Source organism: Panthera uncia, assembly GCF_023721935.1.
Source record: "Panthera uncia isolate 11264 chromosome B3 unlocalized genomic scaffold, Puncia_PCG_1.0 HiC_scaffold_1, whole genome shotgun sequence".
Taxonomy (NCBI): domain Eukaryota; kingdom Metazoa; phylum Chordata; class Mammalia; order Carnivora; family Felidae; genus Panthera; species Panthera uncia.
In genome coordinates this window covers 85,267,956-85,291,453 of record NW_026057582.1, presented here as the reverse complement: position 1 = coordinate 85,291,453, position 23,498 = coordinate 85,267,956, and the positions used below count along the sequence as shown (strand labels likewise).

At 45.9% G+C, this 23,498-nt stretch overlaps 2 protein-coding genes across 6 annotated transcripts in view; one reads left to right on the top strand and one right to left on the bottom strand.

The window, feature by feature from the left end:
* Positions 1–23,498, bottom strand: part of CCNDBP1 (cyclin D1 binding protein 1) — a 44,292-nt gene that overhangs the window by 9,963 nt on the left and 10,831 nt on the right. The window contains exon 12 of one of the 3 annotated variants that reach the window (XM_049613477.1): positions 15,031–17,278. The exons of the other annotated variants lie outside the window; for them this stretch is intronic. Within the exon in view, the coding sequence (XP_049469434.1) occupies positions 17,122–17,278 (157 nt within the window). The 3' untranslated portion in view covers positions 15,031–17,121. Of the gene's footprint in view, positions 1–15,030; positions 17,279–23,498 lie in introns of those variants that run through there. 3 annotated transcript variants of the gene reach the window in all.
* On the top strand, positions 390–22,973 carry EPB42 (erythrocyte membrane protein band 4.2). Of its 3 annotated transcripts, none has more exons than XM_049613468.1 (13): positions 390–490; positions 1,843–2,031; positions 2,656–2,889; positions 7,035–7,153; positions 8,945–9,049; positions 9,659–9,836; positions 10,222–10,360; positions 10,646–10,749; positions 11,539–11,781; positions 14,477–14,776; positions 17,676–17,845; positions 19,877–20,010; positions 22,784–22,973. In XM_049613468.1, the coding sequence occupies exons 1-13, from the start codon at positions 481–483 to the stop codon at positions 22,944–22,946; spliced, it is 2,088 nt and encodes a 695-aa protein (XP_049469425.1). In that variant the 5' UTR covers positions 390–480; the 3' UTR covers positions 22,947–22,973. The 3 variants fall into 3 exon arrangements, with proteins under 3 accessions (XP_049469425.1, XP_049469428.1, XP_049469427.1); XM_049613470.1 differs by lacking the exon at positions 390–490 and adding an exon at positions 1,258–1,345; XM_049613471.1 differs by lacking the exon at positions 14,477–14,776.

The window sequence follows — 23,498 nt, the reverse complement described above, 5'->3', positions numbered from 1 at the left end:
AGCCACAAACATCTAGCAACTTGAAGCCCATGATATGTTTAGGGCCTGAAATTTGGAGTTGAATGTGAGCCTTCTGTTTAGAGTCATCTCTTCCATAATCTTCTCTTGTTGTCCAGGTAATATCTCTGAGGGTCTCTTGAAACCACTGAAATGACAGGCTTAGAAGTTTCCTCTTGGCTTCTCTAGCTGGCTGATCTTCCTCCATTCCACCCACTGCTCCAGTCTGGCACAAGAGATAAAATGAAAAAGGGTAACTCCCAGCAGCTGGTCCAAGAGATACTAGTGGGGAGGGAGCAAGAGAAAAGAAATATGTGGGGGCCTCACAGGAGGAGTGGAAGAAAACTATACTATTTATAGATTCTTAAACCAATGAAAATACCTCCATCATTTTCTCTCGGGACAGATTCAGAGAGGAAGCACTGAGCAACAGTTCAAGACAGGCATTTCCTGTGGTCGAGTGGATAAGATCAGCCTGCAGCCATGGAACAGGGTGAGCCAAGCCATCTATCCATGGGGCTTACTTGACTCTCAGTAGCTCCTCCATCATAATGTGTTTTTATTACAATAAGTAGGATGGTGGTAGAGGTGATGGGGGGGGGGCTACAGTGGGTGGTAGTAGTGGGTGCTGTGGTGGTGGTGGCAGTGGTATGGCTATGGGTGGCAACATGGTAGCTCATTGGTGGTAAATCGTTGGTCATAGTTGTGATGACAATGATGGTGGCTAACATGGGTTAATGTTCTTACCCTTAACATGGATTTATGGCATCACAACATGATTATCCTCTGTAGGTTGTGATACATATGGAAGATAACCCTGGGAAAGCATGAGGGTGTCACAGCCTCAAAGCTAAGTGGGAGAGAGGTGCCTAAGATGGCTCAGTAGGTTAAGGTTCTGACTCTTGGTTTCGGCTCAGATCATGATCTCACTGTTCGTAAGTTTGAGCTCTGCATTGGGCTCTGCGCTAAGGTGCAGAGCCTGCTTAGGATTCTGCTCCCTCTTTCTCTGCCCCTCTCCTGCTCGCTCTCTATCTCTCTCTCTCAAAATAAATATAAAAGCATGAAAAAAAAAAGCTAAGTGACAGAGAAGGGGAGGTAGGAGTCAGGGAATCCAAATACAAGGGGCAGAGGCCAACATAAAGCAAGGGAACAGGTAGAACTACAGGATGCAGAAAGCTCAGGGGCCTCTGCATGTCTATTAGTATATTTACATGGCTCATTGTCAGATGAGAACTGCCTGATAGACTGTAATAATACTCTCAGGCCCCCTCCTTGGAGAGTTTTTCTGGGCTGCATGGTGCCATGGGTTTGGTGAGCCTTTAGGTGAAAGAGCCAAGTATGATCTCAGGTGAGTTGGTTCTACTGTCTGGGCCTCACTCTTCTCATTTATAAACAAGAGAATCAGCTCAGTGATTTCCAAACCAGCTCTAAAAATTATTTGTGTTTGAAGAAGAAAGGAGTAGGAACAAAATTCTGGGTTTTATTCATTGGTTTTGGATTGGGACCAGAAAAGGAGGTCAACAATGAGAGCAGGCATTGCTCTTTTAATAATAGTAATAGTCCCATTTAATGAGACTTCCTATGTGTCTTACACTGTGCTAAGTGTATTATATATGTATTACTTCATTTAATTCCCCCAACCCTGAAAGAGGGATGATTCCTTAGTCTAAGGAAGAGGAAAATGAGGCTCGGAGTGGTTAAATCACTTGCTTTAGGTGGCACAGTTAGTAGGTAAATTGAGCCAAGGATTTGAACCCCAGTTCATTTATGACTCCAGGGTCTCTGCTTTTGTCTCAACTTATGTCGTCACATTTACCTAGTCTCCATGACTTCTGTTTTCCACAGTAGCCCTGGGGATCAAGAACTGTGACTTCCAGGCAGCAAAAAACAATGAGGAGCACTACACCAAGGCCATCAGCTCCCAGCACCTCTTTGTGAGGAGAGGGAAGCCCTTCACCATCATCCTGCACTTTCAGGCTCCAGTCCACACATTTCTGTCTACTCTGAAGAAGGTAGCCCTCATTGCACAAACTGGTAAGTGGGGCAGACCTAGACCTTCTTGGTGGCAGGACTGGGGGGTTCTTCCTCCAGCATCTTCTCAGGGAACAAAGGCGCAAATGAGCCACACTGCCCTGAGTCTGAGGAAGTCCTGCCCACCTGGCAGAGCTGTTGTGAGGATGAGATAATGTGCCTAAAAAAATAGTGTTCTGATTCAGAAGCTGCTGAGCATCATTAACACTAAGGGGTTCCTTTTGGTTGCAAATATAATGATCAGTTTTCTATAAAACCCTGAATGAATCTAATCTAGGCTTATGATAACATTTAGTTGCTACTGTTTCTTGAATTTGTACTACATGTCAGACATTGGGCCAAGTACTTCACATGCAATATCTCATTAAGGCCTCACATTCACCTTACAAAGAAGGCACACTACTACACACATTTTATGCATTATGAACCTTTTCTAGATGTAGGTTCATGAGCACTGAGAACTTGTGCTCTCCCATCACCCTTTATTGCCTCCCATTACTGGATGGGCTGCTTTCATTCTCACCAAAAACCAATTTTCACCTGTTCCAACTTTGTGATACTTGAGTTTATTACTCTCAGTTGTGACCAAGAGGTCCAAATGACCAGTTCTTCTCTGTGTGACTGCAGGAGAGCAGCCTTCCAAGGCCAACAAGACCCAAGCCACATTCCCAATTTCCAGTATGGGGGACCGGAAGTGGTGGAGTGCAGTGGTGGAAGACAGAGATGCGCAGTCCTGGAACATCTCTGTGACTACGCCCACAGATGCTATCATTGGCCATTACTCGCTCCTGCTGCAGGTCTTGGGCAAGAAGTCATTTCCCCTGGGCCGGTTCACAGTGCTCTTTAACCCTTGGGCTCGAGGTGAGTTTAGACCCAAACCAGCCTGGGCTGCACAGGGACTCAAGGCACAGGAGTTGGGGCACAGCTCTGGCAGGGAGTGACAGGCCCAGGCTCCAGTGGGCAGCTCCCTCTAAGGATAGCACCAACACACAATTACTGTGTCGTCTGCTTCCTGGATGAATGGCCTCTCAGACCCAGGGTCTGTTTTGGTGTCACCCTTGGCAGAAGCAGCCTGGGGCCTCCCACTGAAAGCAAAGTCTTATCTCACCACTAAACCCTGGTGCTGGGTCAGGTTATTTGACATAGGAGCTGAGATTCACTGAGATGACCCTAGAAGAGCTACTCTTTGTCATGACAGTACAGGGGCTAAGAACGGGAAAGTGGTTCAGGAATGGATACAACCTGAGTGATGGGCTTCTCTGTCTCCTCTCTGGGCTCCCATAGTCTGTCTCCAGGGCAAATCCAGGTTTTGTGGGACCTGAGATTTATATAACTTCGTGGACCCCCTTTAAGAAAAACAATACAGGGGTGCCTGGGTGGCTCAGTCAGCTGGACATCAGACTTTGGGTTAGGTATAATGGATATAATCTAGGCTTATGATAACATTTAGTTGCTACTATTTATTGAATTTGTACTACATGTCAGATATTGGGCCAAGTGCTTCACATGCAATATCTCATTAAAGCATCACATTCACCTTACAAAGAAGGCACACTACTACACACACTTTATGCACTGTGAAACTTTTCTAGATGTAGGTTCATCAGCACTGAGAACTTGTGCTCTCCTATCACACGGTTCGTGAGTTCGAGCCCCGTGTAGGGCTCTGCCCTGACAGCTCAGAGCCTGGAGCCTTCCTTGGATTCTGTGTCTCTCTCACTCTCTCTGCCCTTCCCCAACTTGTGCTCTCTCTCTCTCTCTCTCTCTGTCTCTCTCTCTCAAATCTAAATAAACATAAGAAAGAAGGAGGAGGAGGAGAAAGAAGAAGAAGAAGAAGAAGAAGAAGAAGAAGGAGGAGGAGGAGGAGGAGGAGGAGAAGGAAGAAGGAGAAAGAAGAAGGAGAAGGAAGAAGAAGAAGAAGAAGAAGAAGAAGAAGAAGAAGAAGAAGAAGAGGAGGAGGAGGAGGAGGAGGGAGAAGAAGTGGAAGAAGAAGGAGGAGACAGAGAAGGAGGAGGAGGAGGAGGAGGAGGGGGAGGAGGGGCTCCTGGGTGGCTCAGTTGGTTAAGCATCTTACTCTTGATTTCAGCTCAGGTCATGATCTTACAGTTCATGAGTTGGAGCCCTGCATCAGGCTCTGCACTGACAGCACGGAGCCTACTTGGGACTCTCTCTCCCTCTCTCTCTGCCCCTCCCCTGCTCACTCTCTCTATCTCTCTCTCAAAAATAAATAAATGATTTTTTTTAAAAAAAGAAGAAAAGAAAAGAAAACTAATACAAAATATTGAATTGCTCAGGCCTAAAGGGGTCTGTGTTAGTGAGGGGCCCAAAGCTTCAGCTTCATCAGCTCCACGGTAAATCTGCCCTGTTTGGTTGTCTCTGCTTCTCTCCACGTGTAAGTTCTGTTCTTACTACAGGCTGCTGGGCCCTCTCCACATTGACTTGTCTAAATATATGACTAGAGCAACAAAAGGCTAGTGTTCCATAGGTCAGCAGACTAACGGTGGGCTTTCCTGAGATCAGGTGACCTTCTGCAACCCAACCAGTGGCCACCGCTGGCAAAGCTCAGCCTTGGCTATTGGGGTTATTTCACCTAAGAAAGATCATCAGACATGGTTGACATGCCCCAAACATGAGGAGGGCATCTCCTCTTCCTCCCCCTTCTGAAGGTTGAGTCTGTCTTTACTTTTTAAATCTGCCACCCACCACCTTAATCCTTGGGGCTCCCTGAATGGTTGTTTGGGGAAATGGAAAACATCTTTGATCAGCCTTCCTGTCCTCACTACCCCAGATGACAAGTGAAGAGCCTTTTCTTTTCACAAGTTTCACTGCCAGCCTGAGGGGCCGTCATTATAAGGCAGGGCTGGGAGACAAAAGGAAACAGGGAAGCAGAAGAAATCTTCCCAATTTTCTCCAGCCAGTTCCTGACTCCTTTTCTATGTGGCATCTGACCCCCAGTGGGCTCCCTCTCTCCATTTTTTTGCTAAGCATTCTCCAATACCCCCTCCTTCAGATAGTCCTGCCAATCCTCTGTTTAGGCTCTTTCCTGATCCAAGGGGGTGATCAGATAGAGCAACAGATGAGAACAAATGTCCATTTAGGTGCCCCATCCCCATGTGGGTGAATGTGGAATCAGGGCCCCTTCAGCTGAGGGAGGACCCATGGCCCTCAACATATTGGCAGAAAGACCCTCAAGCCATTTCCTTCCAAATTGAGGCTCCAGTACATCTGTCTCACTGACTCAGATCCCACATCCAGAGCTAGGCCCTGGCAGGTAGAACAAAGACAAAGCAAAGATAGTTCTGAGACAGTGCTCAGTTCAGTGGGAACTCATAGTCTTGACTCCATGCCAGGTTTCTTGCCTCTACACTTGGCTTGTAGGGACCTGCCTAGGGAAGTCCTTTCCATGTGAGTCCAAATGGAGATGTCTGTGTGGGCAGGAGTGAGTTATTGTCTCTGCTTACCTGGGAGGTGATTAAGAAATTTTCAGGTTATCTGGGACTCAGTCTCATCTTAGCATTCTTGGAGATGGGACTCTCCCAGATTCAAAGGGAAATTTTACATGCTATAATGAAAGTCCTTTTCGTAAGCAGGGAATTTTATAAAAGAGGGCTGCACCCCATCAGGGAAGGGGAAGGTGATGTTACCCATGCTCTGATAAGGTACCTCCCAGAGCCTTCAGAGTTTGGGGCCAAACACCTGTTTGAAGTGATTTCAGAGAGAGTACTCAAGATGGAGGGGCAGAAGTCAAGGGCTCCTTGAGCACATGGTTCTGTGATTTTAGGCCCCAAGTTTTCAGGGCTTCCTGAATTTAATATCCTATTCTTCTGTTTCTTTGAGTACCCTCATCCCAGCAGATGTCTGGGGGAATAGTCTGCAAAGACTTTTCTCTTGTTAGTCCCCAAGAACCAACCTAAGCACCCTATTTCCCCCACTCCCACCCAGCAACAGGTGCAGAGAGAGACACATGGCAAGCAGAGCACATCCCCCTGCTGCTTCTGGCTTTCTAGAGTATCCTCCTTAAAGACCACCATCCTCCTCATGAACCCCAGCCCAGCCCATTGAGGAAGGCAGCAGGAGAGGCTTGAGAGACCATGGGAGTCTTAGACCCACTTGGATGCCACCAGGGTAGAAAGCCAATGCTCTGGCTTCTACTTTACCCAGCTCCACTATTCCCTCTGACCCTGTCTTACCAGATGCTCCTCTTTCTTTCTGCTCACCCCTGTCAACCTATGTTTGATTGTTTTTTTCTGAAGCACCATTTTTAAATTTAATTTATTTTCTTTTAAACATTTTATTTATTTTAAAGTTTGTTTATTTTAGAGAGAGAGACCACAAGCAGGGGATGGGGCAAGGAGAGAGGGGGACAGAGGACCCAAAATGGGCTCTGTGCTGATAGCAGAGAGCCCAATGTGGCGCTTGAACACATGAACTGTGAGATCATGACCTGAGCTGAAGTCAGACGCTTAACCGACTGAGACACCCAGGCGCCCCTGAACATTTTATTGTTGAGTAATCTCTACAACCAACATGGGGCTCAAACTCACAACCCGAGATCCAGAGTTGCATGCTCTACTGACTGAACCAGCCAGGTGCCCCTAAAACACTATTTTTTAAAATTGAACTTGTGAAAGAGACATAATAGGCACACTGGGAAGTTCTCTGAGCTGTTGCCAAATTATCTTAGGCCAAAAGCACTCTGGCTGCACATGTCTTCTGGGAACCAGTAGGCTTTTTAAGGTTGGCTTGTTACTATCTATCTGGCTGACCATGAAGGTCACCTTGGCTGACAAGGGACTCTGACCCCTTTCCCTACTCTGTACCAGAGAAGAGTCTGGGTTGCAGTAGAGAGTCAGCGGAAAGAGGGAGTTCCTCCTCAGTCTTCATCAGGCCCGGAGCTGAAGGGAAGACCTACAGCCAAACCTGACTGGGCAAGGAGGGCAGAGGCCTGGATATGGAGGGCAGGCCTACCACCCCACAGAACCTCATCCCTGCCTGTTTTTCACCAGAGGATGCTGTGTTCCTGGAGAGGGAGTCTCAACGCACAGAGTATGTGTTGAACCAGAACGGCCTCATCTACTTGGGTACAGCTGACTGCATCCAGGAGGAGCCCTGGGACTTTGGCCAGGTACAGGGACCTCTGGGGAAGACAAGGGCCAGTGATAGCCACATAGCCTTGTTCAGGCCAGACAGAGCTGGCATGTCCAAAAGCCCTTAAGTCATGAGGCCTTTTCTTTTCTTTTCTTTTCTCTTCTCTTCTCTTCTCTTTTCTTTTCTTTTCTTCTCTTTTCTTTCTTTATTTTTTTAAGGATTCAGTCCATAAGTTTATTTGCAAACATATCAAGTACGTTGAATTCAAGAGTTTGATCCAGTTTTCAAAGACTGCACCTCTTAAAAAGCTCCCTTTCACATCTGTTTAATGGATTAATTAAAACACCTGTATTCCTTAAGCAGTTAGTATCTTACTATAAAAAAAGATGAAGCAAATTCAGATCCCAAGTATATAGTCATTGGGGTACCTGGCTAGCTAAGTTGGTGGAGCATCTGACTCTTGATGCTGGGGTCATGAGTTCAAGCCCCATGTTGAGTGTGGAGCCCACTCGAAATAAACAAACAAACAAAAAGTACATAATCCTCATAATTAGTAACAGCCACTTGTTTTCCACTAAAAATGGCAAATTCGTCCCTGGGTTCTCTTCATAGTGGCTCTTACGGACCACAGAGGTTGGGAACCTTCAGATGCTCTGTCCCAACATAACGCTGTTGGAAGTTCTGTGAAAGGCACCCAGACCCAAGATGGAAGAAATGGTGGCACCACACCAAGTCCTCCTTTTTCACAACCTTGTTCCCTGGTGTGTCAATGAGTCTGTTTCTTTCGGCAGTTTCAGCCATGTGGTGCCTCTCTTTCCTTAGGGCCACGTCAGACCTTCCTCCACAGCTTCCAGAGTTAACTTCCTAAACACCACAGCAAATCAAACCTCTGTTAAATCCCCACTGTCTACAGGATAATAACTAAATTCCCTGGCTCGACACATTAAGGCCCTTCATAGCCAGTCCAGTACTTTTCTTTCCTCAAGAGCTAGGCATCCCATGCTCCAGCTTCTAGCCATCCCCTGAACAGACAGGTTGAATATGTCTGGAATACCTTTCCTCCTTTGTCACCCCCAGAAAATTCCTACCCATCTTTTCTTTTTTTTTCAATGTTTATTCATTTTTGAGAGAGACAGAGCATGAGTGGGGGAAGGGCAGAGAGTGAGGGAGACACAGAATCTGAAGAAGGCTCCATGCTCCGAGTTGTCAGCACAGAGCCCTACACGGGGCTCGAACTCATTAACTGTGAGATCATGACCCAAGCTGAAGTCGGACACTTAACCGACTGAGTCACCCAGGCACCCCCCTACCCATCCTTTAACACTGTCTGGATGTTTTTCCCAGGCCCCAAAGGTAAGAGTGACTCTCTCTGCTGTGCCCTCTGCTCTGGGTTGGCATCTCTCCTAGAACCCAACCATGTTGCTGAGATTGTATTCTAAGTGCCTCTGTGTCCCTCCCTACTCCTAAACTGCAGGTTCCTCAAGAGCAAGAGCTGCCTTGGTATCCTCCCCACGTGGGGCAGTGCTGGCAGGAGCTGTAGGAGCACATTAAATGGAAAATGATAGAAATGAAACAATACAGCCCTGGTTGTCAAGGGCTCACACCCTATTGAGAAACTCAGACAACAGAAGAGGCAAAGGACCAGTCTGCCCATACACACAGACCAGGGGGCACAATGGGAGGGAGGGAAAAGCCAGAACTCCCATGGGAGACAAGAAGGCATGGCAGGAAGGAGTGGAACCTGAGTCTGGAAGAAGGATGAGGTGATGGTGGGGGGTGAGTACCCAACCTGGAGGCCGTTTATCATGGTTTTGTGTGCTCCTTACAGTTTGAGGTGGATGTCATTGACCTCAGTCTGCACTTACTGAGCATGGACAAGCAGGTGGAGGAGTGGGGCAACCCCGTGCATGTGGCCCACATTTTGGGCGCCTCGGTGAGTGAGGTGGGAGGGAGAGGAGGCCAGCGTGGGGAGATGAGACAGGAGCTCTCTGCCAGAGCTGCCCATCTTTATAGCCCTGGAAATCTTCAAATCACAAATGGTCTCTTCCTCCCAGGTACTTTGGTGCTTCCCGCTGTTCCTAAATGTCCTTTCAGAGGAGTAATGAGTTTCCCATTTCCTCTTGTGCCTCTGGACTCCCCTCTGAAGAGGTGGAGAGGGATGAGGTCAAGCCGTGAGGAGGTGGAGGTGGAAGCTTGGGATAAGTGGGCCTTGACGTCCCAGGTGCAAACACCCTCAAAGGAACCAGGGCCAGGGCAAGTGAAGGAGCAGTGAAAGCAGCCCCCAGGGAGAGGCAGCGCTCTTGCTCTTCTTGTGATGTGAGGCTTGTTTGCCATGTGGTCTACAAGTCCCTGGCTTCCAGAGGACTTGATAAAGAGGAGAATTCTCCGGGCCCCACCCCTAGAGATTACAACCCAGTGGGTAGGGTGAAGCCCACGAATATCCAAGTGATTCTCATGCAGTTGGCCTAAGCCCTCTTTATTCACCCCCTGGAGGCTATTCTGTCTTGGGCCCCATGTATCATCCACACATTTCCACAAACAGCTGCATGCTTTCATGGAGAAGAGGGTCTTGCCCACCCCACAGACCCACACCATCCAGGAAGCGGCCTTGCTGAACAAGCGCCGGGGCAGTGTGCCCATCCTGCGGCAGTGGCTCACAGGCCAAGGGCGACCTGTGTACGACGGCCAGGCCTGGGTGTTCGCCGCAGTTGCTTGCACAGGTACAGAGCCAGCTTGCCTGCCACACCCCCCTTGGCTACTGTATGGAGCGTCTGCCCTGCCTCTTGGGTTGTCCTGCGGCTTTCTCCCTGAAACTTTCCCTGCCTTTGCCCCAGTAGAGCAAGCCCCGGTGCTCTGGTGAATATTCGGTAAGCTTGCCCTGGCTGTACACTCCGCCTGCTGTGTAAATTTTTTGCACCTCATTTCTCAGCCTTTATGCATCCTGTGCTGTGTCAGTGCTAACTTCCTGGTGCCTGTGTCCCTCCTCTTTCCACAATGTCAGGTGGCATTTAAGACAGTGCCTGCCCAGAGGAGACACTGAAAACACTAGCTATACATACCCAGGCCTCTCTGGCTCCCCCTGACTCTCTGGCCCCTTCCACGCAGTGCTGCGGTGCCTGGGAATCCCTGCTCGCGTCGTTACCACATTCGCCTCAGCCCAGGGAACTGGCGGACGCTTGTTTGTAGATGAGTACTACAATGAGGAGGGCCTTCAGAATGGAGAAGGCCAAAGAGGCAGAATCTGGTGAGAAGCTCAAAGAGGATGAAGTCTCAGACATGGAAGGGCTCCAAACCCACATGGTATAAGCCCCCCACACCCTGAGTGACCCTCGCACTGAGAGGAGGCCCTCAAGACTATTATACGTGGGACATGGATGGTCAGTGGTGCCATGCACCACCCCCCCCTTCGTGGGAGCATGGCAGCCACTTTTAGTGTCCTATGGCAATAATGACTCTGATTTCTAGAATGTCTTCAGCTTTTCAGAACTACTTTTGTCCCCATTTGAATTATTCACTTTGATGCCTTCAGGATCTTCCAGACTTCCACAGAGTGCTGGATGACCCGGCCTGCTTTGCCTCAAGGTTATGATGGATGGCAGATTCTGCACCCAAATGCTCACAGTGGAGGTGGAGGTAAAGCCTGGGGGTAGGCCCCCATACCATCCTAGGCTGCACAAGCTGAAGGAGTCCGTGGGAGAGGAAATATGAGCAGCAGGAGGTCCCAAGAGGGTCTGCATCCCCTAAAACCGGATGAGTTTTAGGAAGGAATGATAGTGGCCAGCAGAATGCTGACCTGAAGCCAGTAGGCTGAAAGGAACAAAGGTGTTAGCTATTTAGGCCCGAGGCTGTGGGGAGACTAGCCCTACCTCAGAACAACTGGCAAGGAAGCAGAATCCCAATGAAGGGTAGAGGGTCTTAAGATAACTGGTAGATGTGCTGGGTTAGGGGCTTGTAGGTGAGATTTCTGAGGTTCTGGATATGGGTAAAGAGGGTATCAGGATAGGCTCAAGCTCAGAGAAGAAATCTTCAAGAGCCATAAAAGGATCACTCTTCCTTGCTCAGCAGCAGAATAGTAATAGAGCCTGGCACATAATAAGTGCTCAATAAAAGTGAACTATTCCTAACTATAGCCATAGTCGAGCTGGCTAAGCAACTCCTGTGTACTATGGTCCTCTGAGGTTCTACCTGTCCAGTTTCTGAGAGGGCTCCTGCCACAGGCCAGGACCAAAAAGGATTGTCACTACATAGTTGTGAATTTCACCTCTGCAATGCCCTTTCATAAACTCTGCCTAGTGCCTACCTCTGACCTTGATCTTGGGGAAGGGAAAATAGGACATAGGATGGGGACTAAGGTTATGCAGCTCTGGCTCAGGAGAGGTCTAGGTATGGTTCCTCTTGCTCACTGCCCTTTTCCTCCCTCAGTCCTTGAGTCCTGTGATCTGGTTCCTGTCAGAGCAGTCAAGGAGGGGATACTAGGACTGACACCTGCAGTATCAGACCTTTTTGCTTCAGTAAATGCCTCGTGTGTGGTCTGGAAGTGTTGTGAGGATGACACACTGGAGCTAACCAACTCCAACACTAAGTATGTTGGCAACAACATCAGCACCAAGAGTGTGGGCAGTGACCGCTGTGAGGACATCACTCAGAACTACAAGTATCCTGAAGGTATTGGGCAGGGTTTTTCAGCACCTGAAATGCCAACAGAGGGGAAGGGATGGCCAGAAAGATATAGGCCAGAGAGAGTCACAGTCTTCTCCATATCCCATAAAATGCATTTTTTAACCCCATTTGATACTCTTGACATTATGGGCCGGATAACTCTTCGTTGTGGGTGGCTGTGCATCATAGGATGCTTATCAGCATTCACTAGATGCCAGCACCCCACCACCATGGGCAGTGACAACCAAAAAGTTCTCCATGTGCTTCTAAATGTCCTCCAGGGGACAAAATAAAACAACACATTTAATACCAAGTCCAGCTGCCAGAAGTTCTCCCTCTCTTCTTCTCACCCTCTCTTCCAGTACCCCAAATCTGCTCTGTCCTCCATATTGGTTAATGGCACCACCATCACCTATCTGTCCAAACAAGAAGGCTTGCACCCTCCTCAACTCTTCCTCCTTCATCACCCCACATTACTCTCACATCCGTCTCCTCATCTCCTTCCCCATTGCCTATAGATAATTCAGGCCTCAACATCTCTTGTCTGTAGCATTGTAACAGCCTCCTAACTGGACCCCTGGGATCCAGTGTCTCCATTATTGTTCCCTTTCCAATTTACAGTTTCTAGAATGAGCTTTCTAAAACACAAAATAATTGTTACTCCCCTGCTCTAGAATATTCCATGGTCCCCACTGCCCTTGGAATAAGTCAACTCCTTCACTTAGGAAGATCTGAGTCCCTACAGACCTGTCCTCAGAGACAGTAAGACTTGTCCAAAAGCTTGCTCTCCCACCATTCAAGGGACAAATGCATAGCACTTGAAGAACTTGGTCTTTGAATAAGTTGGACAAGACATGCTGTATCTAGAGTGGATCTGCCCAACAAAGACCTTTTTTGTTTTTTTTAAAGTTTATTTATTTTGAGAGGGAGCAGGGGAGGGGCAGAGAGAGAGGGAGAGAAAGAATCCCAAGCAGGCTCCTCGCTGTCAGTGCTGAGCCTGATGTGGGGCTTGATCCCACAAACTGCAAGATCATGACCTTAGTTGAAATCAAGAATTGGACATTCAGCCAACTGAGCCATCTAGGTGCTCCAGACCTTTTTATTTTAAGCTTTTATTGAAATTCCAGCTAGTTAACAGTGTAATATTAGTTTCAAGTGTAGTGATTCAACAATTCCATACATCAGCCAGTGCTCATGATGACAAGTGCACTCCTTAACCCTCATCACCCATCCCCCCACCCACCTTCCCTCTGATAACTGTCAGTTTGTTCTCTATAGTTAAGAGTCTCTTTCTTGATTTGCCTCTTTCTTTTTATCCCCCTTTGCTCATTTGTTTTTTTAAATCCCACATGAGTGAAATCATATGGTATTTGTCTTTCTCTGGCAAGATTTCATTCTTTTTATGGCTGAGTAATATTCCAGTGTGTGTGTGTGTGTGTGTGTGTGTGTGTGTGTGTGTGTATGTATATATAGATATATCTTGTCTGTACAAGAGATGTGTGTATATATATATATATATATATATATATACATACATACACGTGTACAGACAAGATATATATATATGTCTGTGTATATATATATATATATATATATATACACACACACACATCTTTTTTTATGCCAAATGTCATCAGTTGATGGACACTTAGGCTGCTTCCATACTTTGACTATTGTAGATAATGCTGCTATAAACATTGGGGTGCATGTATTCCTTTGAATTAGTATTTTTGTCTTCCTTGGGTAAATACCTACTTGCAATTGCTGGATTGCAGGGTAGTTCTATTTTTAACTTTTTGAGGACACTGCATACTGTTTTCCAGAGTGGCTGCACCAGTTTGCATTCCAACATTGCAAGAGGGTTCTCCACATCCTCACCAACACCGGTGATTTCTTATGTTGTTGATTTTAGCCATTCTGACATGTGTGAAGTGATACCTCATTGTAGTTTTGATTTGCATTTCCCTGATGATAAGCGATGTAGAGCATCTTGTCATGTGGCTGTCAGTCATCTGTATGTCTTCTTTGGAGAAATGTCCATTCATGTCTTCTTCCCATTTTTAAATTTGATTATTCATTTTTTGCGTGTTCAGTTTTATAAGTTATTTTGACTGTTAACCCTTTATTGGATATGTCATTTGCAAATATTCTCTCCCATTCTATAGGTTGCCTTTTAGTTTTGCTGTTTGTTTCCTTCACTGTGCAGCTTTTTATTTTGATGTAGTCCCAAAAGTTTATTTTTGCTTTTCTCTTGCCTCAGGAGGCATATCTTTTTTAATTGTTTATTTAGTTATTTATTTTGAGAAAGAGGTGGGGGGCAGAGAGAGAATCCCAAGCAGGCTCCGTGCTGTCAGCCCAGACCCTGACACAGGGCTGAATCTCACAAACTGTGAGATCATGATCTGAACCAAAATCAAGAGGTAGATGCTTAACCAACCAAGCCACCCACGCACCCCTCAGGAGACATATCTAGAAAGAAGTTACAGCCTGTGTTTTCGGATTTTTATGGTTTTGGTCTCATGTTCGGACTTTTTTTTTTTTTTTTTTTTTTTTAAGCTAAATGTGGTCTTAGAGGGTTGCAAAGCTCTTATGATTTTGGGATTTGAGTAGCATTGGGTAAATGAATCTTAATCCTGGACTTTTATTAGAAGAGTCTATACCCTCTGGATAAGAGGCCTGTTTTATTTCCTCCATTCTTCAGGATCTTTTCAAGAAAAAGAAGTGCTGGAAAGAGTCCAGAAAGAGAGAATGGAACATGAAAAGGACAGTGGCATCCATCCTCCCAGGCTCAAGACTGCTGAGCCTCTATACCTGTTCTTGGAAGCACCCAGCTCCCTATGCCTAGGAGGGAATGCCCAGTTCTCAGTGATCCTGGTTAACCCCACTGATGAGGAGAAGGCTGTGGAGCTGGCAATTGGGGTGCAGGCAATGTACTACAATGGCATCCTTGCTGCCAAGCTCTGGAAGAACAAGCTGTTCCTCACGCTTGGTGCCAACATGGGTAATTCTAAGGCCTTGCCAGACCTCCTCAACCCCCAGCTCCTACCCTGGGTAGGCAACAGCCATGGGGCACACCGGAAGTTCTGAAGAGGTGGCTTCTAGCCCCTGGTGTGCCCTCTGTCTGTCATTCAACACATATTTATTGAGCTTCACATAGAAAAAAGCACTCACAATTCCAACTGCAGTCAGATAAGTAAACAGACCATGACTGCAGTATAAGAAGTATTTGATGATGTAAACAGAGTACAATGGCAGGGGATCATGTCACCCAGGTTGGAGCAGGCTGCTCCCAGATACATCAGACTACACCGAGTCTGAAAGGATGAGTAGGAAGGGCAGCGACAGGCAGAAAAGTGAGTCACGAGTATTCAAGGCAGAAGGAACAACATGTACACAGGTTCTCCCTCCTCCCCCAAATTCCTACTTAATTGGTCTGGGATGGGGTCCAGGCAATGGTACTTTTTAAAAGCTCCCTATGTTACCCTGGACTAGAGTAGTTGTTCTTAAACCTTGCTGCATATACGAATCACCCAGGGAAATTGGATGCTCAGCCTGAACCCCAGACCAATTAAATCAGAAACCCCATGGTTTGACCCAAACATCAAAAACTGTTTAAATTCTTTGGGTGATTCCAATGGGCAGGCAAGAGACAATCAGTGGACTACAGCTTGTCTACATTATTGCAACAGTCTCCTAACCAGCCCACACAGCCCCCAGTTTCTCCACCATGTTTCCTTTTTTGCGGGGTGCAGGGACTTGGATCATGCAGGGACATGTATATCATGCCAAGGAGTTTGAATTTTGTTCTCTAGGCAGTGGGGAGCTAGGAAAAATTGAACTAGAGGAGCAAATGTGATCAGAAATTCATTTTGGCAGAATGGAATGGAAAGGGTCATATTAGAATACTGGTTCTGAATCTTGGCTACATGTTGAATCACCTGGGGAACTCAAAAAAAATTTTTTTTAATGTTTATTTATTTTTGAGAGAGACAGAGGCAGAGTGCAAGCGGGGGGCGGGGGCAGAGAGAGGGAAACACAGAATTGGAAGCAGGCTCCAGCTCCCAGCTGTCAGCACAGAGCCCGACGTGGGGCTCAAACTCACGAACCATGAGATCATGACATGAGCCTAAGTTGGCCACTTAACCAACTGAGCCACCCAGGCACCCCTTACCTGGGGAACTTTAAAAATATTGCTGCCTGGGCCTCACCACAGAGTCTGATATAATTGATTTGGTGTGCAGCTTGGCATTGGGATCATTTTATAAAGCTCTCTATATGACTCTAATGTGCATGTAATGTTGAGAAACACTGGATCAGAGGTTGGAAAGTTTTGTAATAACCAAGTCAAGGAATGAAGGAGAAACCAGAGTAGCAGCACTTCAAATGAAGACATATTAAGGAGGTGGGATAGATTTGGACTTGTGAATATGTATGGGGGGGTGGTTAGAGGGTTGCTTTCAGTTTGGATGAACCCCTAGAATAGGGAAAATGAGGAAGAATAAGTATAGGCCCATTGGGTTCGAAAGCCCATGAGACATCCAGAGAAGGCCAGGAGACAGCTGGAAACCTAAACCTGGCATTCAAAATAAAGGCCTTGGTTTGAGACCAGATGAGGAATCCCAGCACAGAGGGGGGCTGCCAAGTCAGGGCATCGATGAGCTCATGGGGGTAGAAGAAGGGGTGTGAGAAGAGAAGAGGGTGAAGGCAGGCAGCACCAGCATGTAGGGGGAAGGCAGGGAAGGAGCAGAAGGTGAATGGAGAAGTCAAAGACAGGAGGACCACCCAGCAGGGTCAGGAGAGTAGCCACAAAATGTCAAGACTGAAAAGTAGACACTGAGGGAGTGGTCTTACTGAGAAGTGATGGCAAAGGACAGCATCCTAGGGGTTAAACTGATTGAGAGTTGAGAAAGCAAGACACAGTGTGCCAGTCCTTCCTGGAAGAACAGACAGAAAAAGGAAACAGGATGAGTGGTTGTCAGCCAGGGACACTGGGTAGAGAGAGGGTGGGTTTTTTGTTTGTTTAAGATGAGAGAGCAGAATCTGCTTTCGTGCTGAGGAAAATAATCAACAGAGAGGGAAAGACTGAAGCCTCAGGAAAGATGGGTTAAAATTGGTGGTGCAACCCTTGGGGAAAGGAGGGGCAACTAGAATAACTGTAGCTTATTTTTGGCAAACATAGGGTTAAGTGTGCATTATGCATTATATCATTTATCCTCACAACAACCTTAAGAGGTAGCAACCAATGGTATCCCCACTTTACAGATGAGGAGACAAAGACAGAAAGCTTAAATAATTTGCCCGAAGTTACACAGCAGGCAATAGTGGGGTCAGGATGGGACACAGACCTCAAAAGTGGAGGTTCAACTTGGGGAGGGCGGACACTTCATCTTCCGGGTGGCAGCAGGGGTAGAGGTCTATGTCTACGGGGTTGGGAATGGGAACATGAGCTTGAGAAGATTCCTCAAGGATGAAGGATGGCTTCATTTTCTCTGCAAAAGGGAAACTGAAGAAACAGAATAGGGAGGAACTAAGTAAGCATATATTTAGCAACGACTATGTGGTAGCATCTGAGATAAGCACTCAGTATCTCATCTAACACAAGCTATCCCACCAGGTAGGCATTCTTATCAGACAAGGCAACTGAGGCCAGAGAGCTTAACTCATTCTAGTTTACAGGAACCTTCCACAACCCTACTGAGGAGGTCTGCCAAGAGCGCTGGCGGAGGCAGTGATGGTGGTGGGAGTGGGGTCTTGAGTGAGTTCCAAGTTTGAAATTGCTGTGAGAAATGGGGCATCTTGCTGGCTTCAGTGCGATACTTTGCACTGTGTGTAACTATTCCTTCTTTCCAGGGCACATGCACTCATTCCTTTGCACTGACTCTGCCTGTCGTATGTTTCAGTTTATGAAACCACCACCAACAGTCTGTCCTTCTCCTGTTTTGAGCAAAGCCCACCAGAGAACAGCTTCCTCAGACTCACGGCCATAGCCACGGCAACGCAATCTGAGTCCAGCCTCAGCTGCTTTGCTCAGGAAGACATTGCCATTTGTAGACCACGCCTAGTCATTGAGGTAGGCACCAGTCTTTCCCCGAATTGCTATCCTTTGCTCTGTTTCAGAAGGAATCAAAGCCCCTCAAGCTTCAGGGCAAATGACTGTGCTGTAGGATTACCCGAAAAGGCTAGGTTGACAGATCTCTCTTAAAAGAGATAGTTTTTTACATATGCTATTAAGGTTTACATCTTCCAACTTTTTTTTGGTTAAAGATTTTTTTTTTTTTAACAGTTAATCATGGTCTTCATTTTTTTTTCTTTTTTTTTTTTTAATTTGCATCCAAATTAGTTAGCATATAGTGCAAGTGATTTCAGTAGATTCCTTAGTGCCCTTTACCCATTTTAGCCCATCCCCCCTCTCACAACACCTCCAGTAACCCTCTCTTTGATCTCTATATCTAGAGTTTCTTATGTTTTGTCCCCCTCCCTGTTTTTATATTTTGTTTCCCTTCCCTTATGTTCATCTGTTTTGTCTCTTAAAGTCCTTATGAGTGAATTCATATGATTTTTGTCTTTCTCTAATTTCACTTAGCATAATACCCTCCAGTTCCATCCATGTAGTTGCAAATGACAAGATTTCATTCTTTTTGATCACCAAGTCATACTCTATTGTATATATACACACATTTTCTTTATCCATTCATCCATCGATGGACATTTGGACTCTTTCCATACTTAGGCTATTGATAGTGCTGCTATAAACATGGGGGTGCATGTGTCCCTTTGAAACAGCACACCTGTATCCAGTGGATAAATGCTTAGTAGTGCAATTGCTGGGTCGTAGGGTAGTTCTATTTTTAGCTTTCTGAGGAACCTCCATACTGTTTTCCAGAGTGGCTACACCAGCTTGCATTCCCAGGTTAAAGATTTTTATGAGGATCTCCCCAGTTGCTGCCTTCATAGTTAGAAGGATAATACCAGCCAATGTTTATTTAGTGCTTTATACATAGGCCAATGTATTTTCAACTTCTTTTAATACAAAATCCCTGTGAGGTGGAACTATTCCCATTATTCAGATGAGGAAACAGTCCTAGAGAGTATCATGCCCATGATCATAAAAATGGGATGTTTCAAAGGCTTATGGCTTTTGATTTAATCCTCTTTCCATGTCTACCCTGGCCAAAATTAATGCAATCTGGCCCCAGCCCTCAAGGAGGTTATATTATAATTAAGTAAAGGAGACATAATGTTTGGTCTTTTATGTAAGTGCTTAAATAGAGGTACAAAGTCACTATGGGATAAGTGAAGTAAGGGGATTAATTCCAGCTGGTTTGAGGAAGACTTAATGGAAAGAGATGGCATTTATGCTGGGCCTTGAAAAATAGGTAAGCTTCAGTGCAGAGGTGGAGGAAGGCCACTGCAGGCAGAAGACTCAACACAGAGGCCCAAAAGAAGGGAGCCTGAGGGGTGTGCTGGGATGGGAAAGTGCCCAGGGTGGCTGGGATGTCGTTTAGTTGAGGGAAGAACAGGTGAGGCTGGCGAAGGAGATTGGGGTCAGGCCACGAAGGGCTCTGAATGCCAACCAAAGATGAATTCTGAAGACAATAGGAAACCCCTCACCTTTTTTTCTTTACAATAATTTTTTTTAATGTTTATTTATTTTTGAGACAGAGAGATGGTGGGGGGGTGGCAAGGTAGGGGCAGAGAGGGAGACACAGAATCTGAAGCAGGCTCCAGGCTCTGAACCATTAGCACAAAGCCTGACATGGGGCTGGAACTCATGAACTGTGAGATCATGATGTGAGCCAAAGTCGGACGCTCAACCTACTGAGCCCCCCAGGTGCTCCTACCCCTCACCTTTCTAAGCGGAGGAGAGGCACCATCAGAGATGGCTACTCATGAATCAAGGGTAAGAATAAATGCAGGAAGACCAGATAGAGGGGTAAAGAAGTCAGCTGTGGAGTTTGGGAAGGAAGTTTGGAGTTTGGAGTCCAGAAGGCAGAGGCAAAAGAGTAACTGAAGAGAGTACAGGGAGGATGCCTAGGAGGGGAAGCAGTAACTGTGCCTCTGTGCTCTTGACATCTGCTTCAGGTTTTGCCTCTTCCCACAGATGCCAGAAACAACAGAGCAATATCAACTTCTTAAGGCTTCAGTCAGCGTCCATAACTTCCTAGATGTTCCCATGCAGGACTGTGTGATCTCCATTTTCGGAAGGGGGCTCATTTACAGAGAGAAGAGATACAGGTAAGAGACTACAAGCTTCTCATCCCGCTAAAACACCTCAACTAGTCAGAAAGACAGGGACCCAAAATTAATGACTGCCTTTTTGCCATGTCCATTGAGACAGAGGAAATACCTCTGCAAGTTGAACTAAAAGAATTAGGGCCTCTCTCATCCTGGGAGACAGGAGTGAGGGAGGCTACATGCCCCTTGGGCACCCACACGACCCTGATCGCTGCTCTGCAGTCAGGGAGGTTAGGCCTGAGTACTAGAGACTATCACAGGGAGGGTAGGCTGCCTCTTGGTGCAGCCAGTGAACTGCATTCTACTAATGACAATCATAATACAAAATTTTGTTTAAATATTCCTTTTTATTCCTGTTCCCACCAGCCCCTTTTGCATTCTTTTGTAAGTGTGTGTATCCTTTCATCAGAATGTGTAAAAAGTGTGCTATAAGACAGTATTTTTTTATTTTTAATCTTTATTTATTTTTGAGAGAGAGAGAGAGAGAGAGAGAGACAGAGCACAGGCAGGGGAGGAACAGAAAGATAGGGAGACACAGAATCTGAAGCAGGCAGGCTCCAGGCTCTGAGCTGTCAGCACAGAGCCTGACACAGGGCTCAAACCCACGAACTGTGAGATCATGACCTGAGCCAAAGTCAGATGCTTAACTGACTGAGCCACCAAGGCGCCCCTATAAGACTGTATTTTTAACTTATGTACATTATATCTAATCTTATTTTTCACTCAGAACTGTTTCTGAGATTCATCTGCATATGTTGCATCCATTGCTTCTGCAACATAATGCTTCACTGTGTACATCCCAGACTTCCTACCACTCTCTTTCCACAGTGATAGGCACCCAGAGTGCCACCAACTCCCAAACACCACAAATACTATTGCAATGAACATCCTCGTGCATCTTCTTATTGCTAGGTCACAGAATATGACCTGGTTTGACTGGGTACTATCAGATTTATTTGCAGAATGACTGCAGAAGTCCACACTCCCTCCAGCAGTACATGAGTTTCTGAATTCCTACCATTCCTCCACTCTTGGCAACACCCTGCTTTCTCTTCTCTTCTGGGCTAATAGAAAGAAGGTAATATCTCTATCACCTCATTGTTTTAATTTGCAACTCTTCATATATTTATTAGCTTTTTCTGTTTCCTCCTCTGTAAAAGGTGTGTTCTCTTTGCCCACTTTTCTTTTGTGTTCCAGCTTTTTCTCCTTGTTGATTTGTAGGAGTTCTCTACATTAGTCCCTTGTTGGTTTCAGTATGTTGCAGGAATCTTCTTTCATTACCTCTTCTCACTGTGTCACTGTATCCTTTGTTGAAAACACAGTATACAATTTAGAGTTCATGATACTTACTCCTACCATCCCTGAAATTGCTGACAGTTGTCTGGTTATTGAGCGTGTGCCTCAGCCTTATGAAACTCAATGAATCACTCTTGCCAATAAGTTGAGAGGAGGGACTGCCAACATTCAACTACATTTTTGTGGTATCCCTGATCAACTGTGGAGAAAGCTCCTCACAGGGAATCTGCACTATGCCCTTAGTCACTGTAAGAAGGTCCACAGGAAGGCCAGGAGGTTCTTGATAGGGCTCCAAAGACCACCTGTTGTCATACTGACATCTTCTGTATATGTCCACTGTATTCTCACAGCACTTAGCAACACAAGGGTTCCAAAACCAAAGCTTTCCCAAACATACCCTGGGTAATACCAAGAGTGGGACCAGACTGAAGTCACAGGTGATAAAAGAAATAACAGGGGCACCTGGGTGGCTCAGTCGGTTAAGCGGCCAACTTCGGCTCGGGTCATGATCTCGCTGTCCGTGAGTTCGAGCCCCACGTCGGGCTCTGTGTTGACAGCTCAGAGCCTGGAGCCTGTTTCGGATTCTGTGTCTCCCTCTCTCTGACCCTCCCCTGTTCATGCTCTGTCTCTCCCTGTCTCAAAAATAAATAAAACGTTAAAAAAAAATTTTTAAAAAAAGAAATAACAGATGCGGCTTGGAAGCCCTTAGAATAGGATGTTTCTCTTCTCAACCATGCAATTGTTCACCATAGGGAGGCTACTGTCTTGTATTCCCTTAAAACCTCCTCTGTTCATTCCTTCGTTCCTTCGTTCCTTCCCTCCTTTCTCTTTCTTTTTCTTGAAATTTATTGTCAAATTGGTTTCCATACAACACCCAGTGCTCATCCCAAAAGGTGCCCTCCTCAATACCCATCACCCACCGTCCCCTCCCTCCCACCCCCCATCAACCCTCAGTTTGTTCTCAGTTTTTAACAGTCTCTTATGCTTTGGCTCTCTCCCACTCTAACCTCTTTTTTTTTTTCCTTCCCCTCCCCCATGGGTTTCTGTTAAGTTTCTCAGGATCCACATAAGAGTGAAAACACATGGTATCTGTCTTTCTCTGTATGGCTTATTTCACTTAGCATCACACTCTCCAGTTCCATCCACGTTGCTACAAAGGGCCATATTTCATTCTTTCTCATTGCCATGTAGTATTCCATTGTGTATATAAACCACAATTTCTTTATCCATTCATCAGTTGATGGACATTTAGGCTCTTTCCATAATTTGGCTATTGTTGAGAGTGCTGCTATAAACATTGGGGTACAAGTGCCCCTATGCATCAGTGCTCCTGTATCCCTTGAAAACCTCTTCTGTTTCAACAGCAGGTACTTAAATGTTTATTTCTTCACAGTTCACCTCTTTAAGTAGGGAAAGAGTCACAGGGGCCAGCAAAGCAATGGGAAAGAACTATCACCTGCCTTTTCCTTTATTTCAGATTAGCTTCAGTGCTGCCCAGAAAGACCTTGTACACCCAATTCCAGTTCACACCGACACAGGTGGGGCCCCAGAGGCTCACTGTGGAAATGGACTGTGATATGTTCCAGAACCAAACCAAATACAGAAATATCACTGTGAAAGCCCCTGAACTTCCCGCTTAAACTTCCATTAAGTATCCCATGATTAAAGTCTGATGCTGATAACATGAACTTGGCCCACTGGAGAAATATGAAAACTATTAACTATATAGGGAATAAGTACTGGAAGAAAAAATAAAAGAAGTGGACTCCTTTTGTACAAAGTTGTAATTTTTTTTTGTTTACATTGTTTCATTGCTTTGACACTCTCAGTGTGATTTTAGCTCCTTCTGTTCACAACTCTTATTAAACTTATAGAATGGCACTTCATAAAAGTAAATTAAAACTCATTTGACATAAGGAATTTCAACCCAAGTACACACTCATGGCTCAGAAGAATGCCTGCTGTTGCTGATTATACCTAAAAAGACCGCGGGGACATCAGAAGGGCAGACGGGGTAAGTTACATCTATGTAAGGCAAAGAACTGGCATTAGAGGTTGTGGAGACCTATAGCACATGCACAAGGCCCAAGTCAGGTCACCAGAATACACATCACTACAGGCGATGTACACCTTGCTTCCCAGTATGTGATCGTCCAGACCAATGCAAAAATATAATGAAGGTTGTGCAAAAG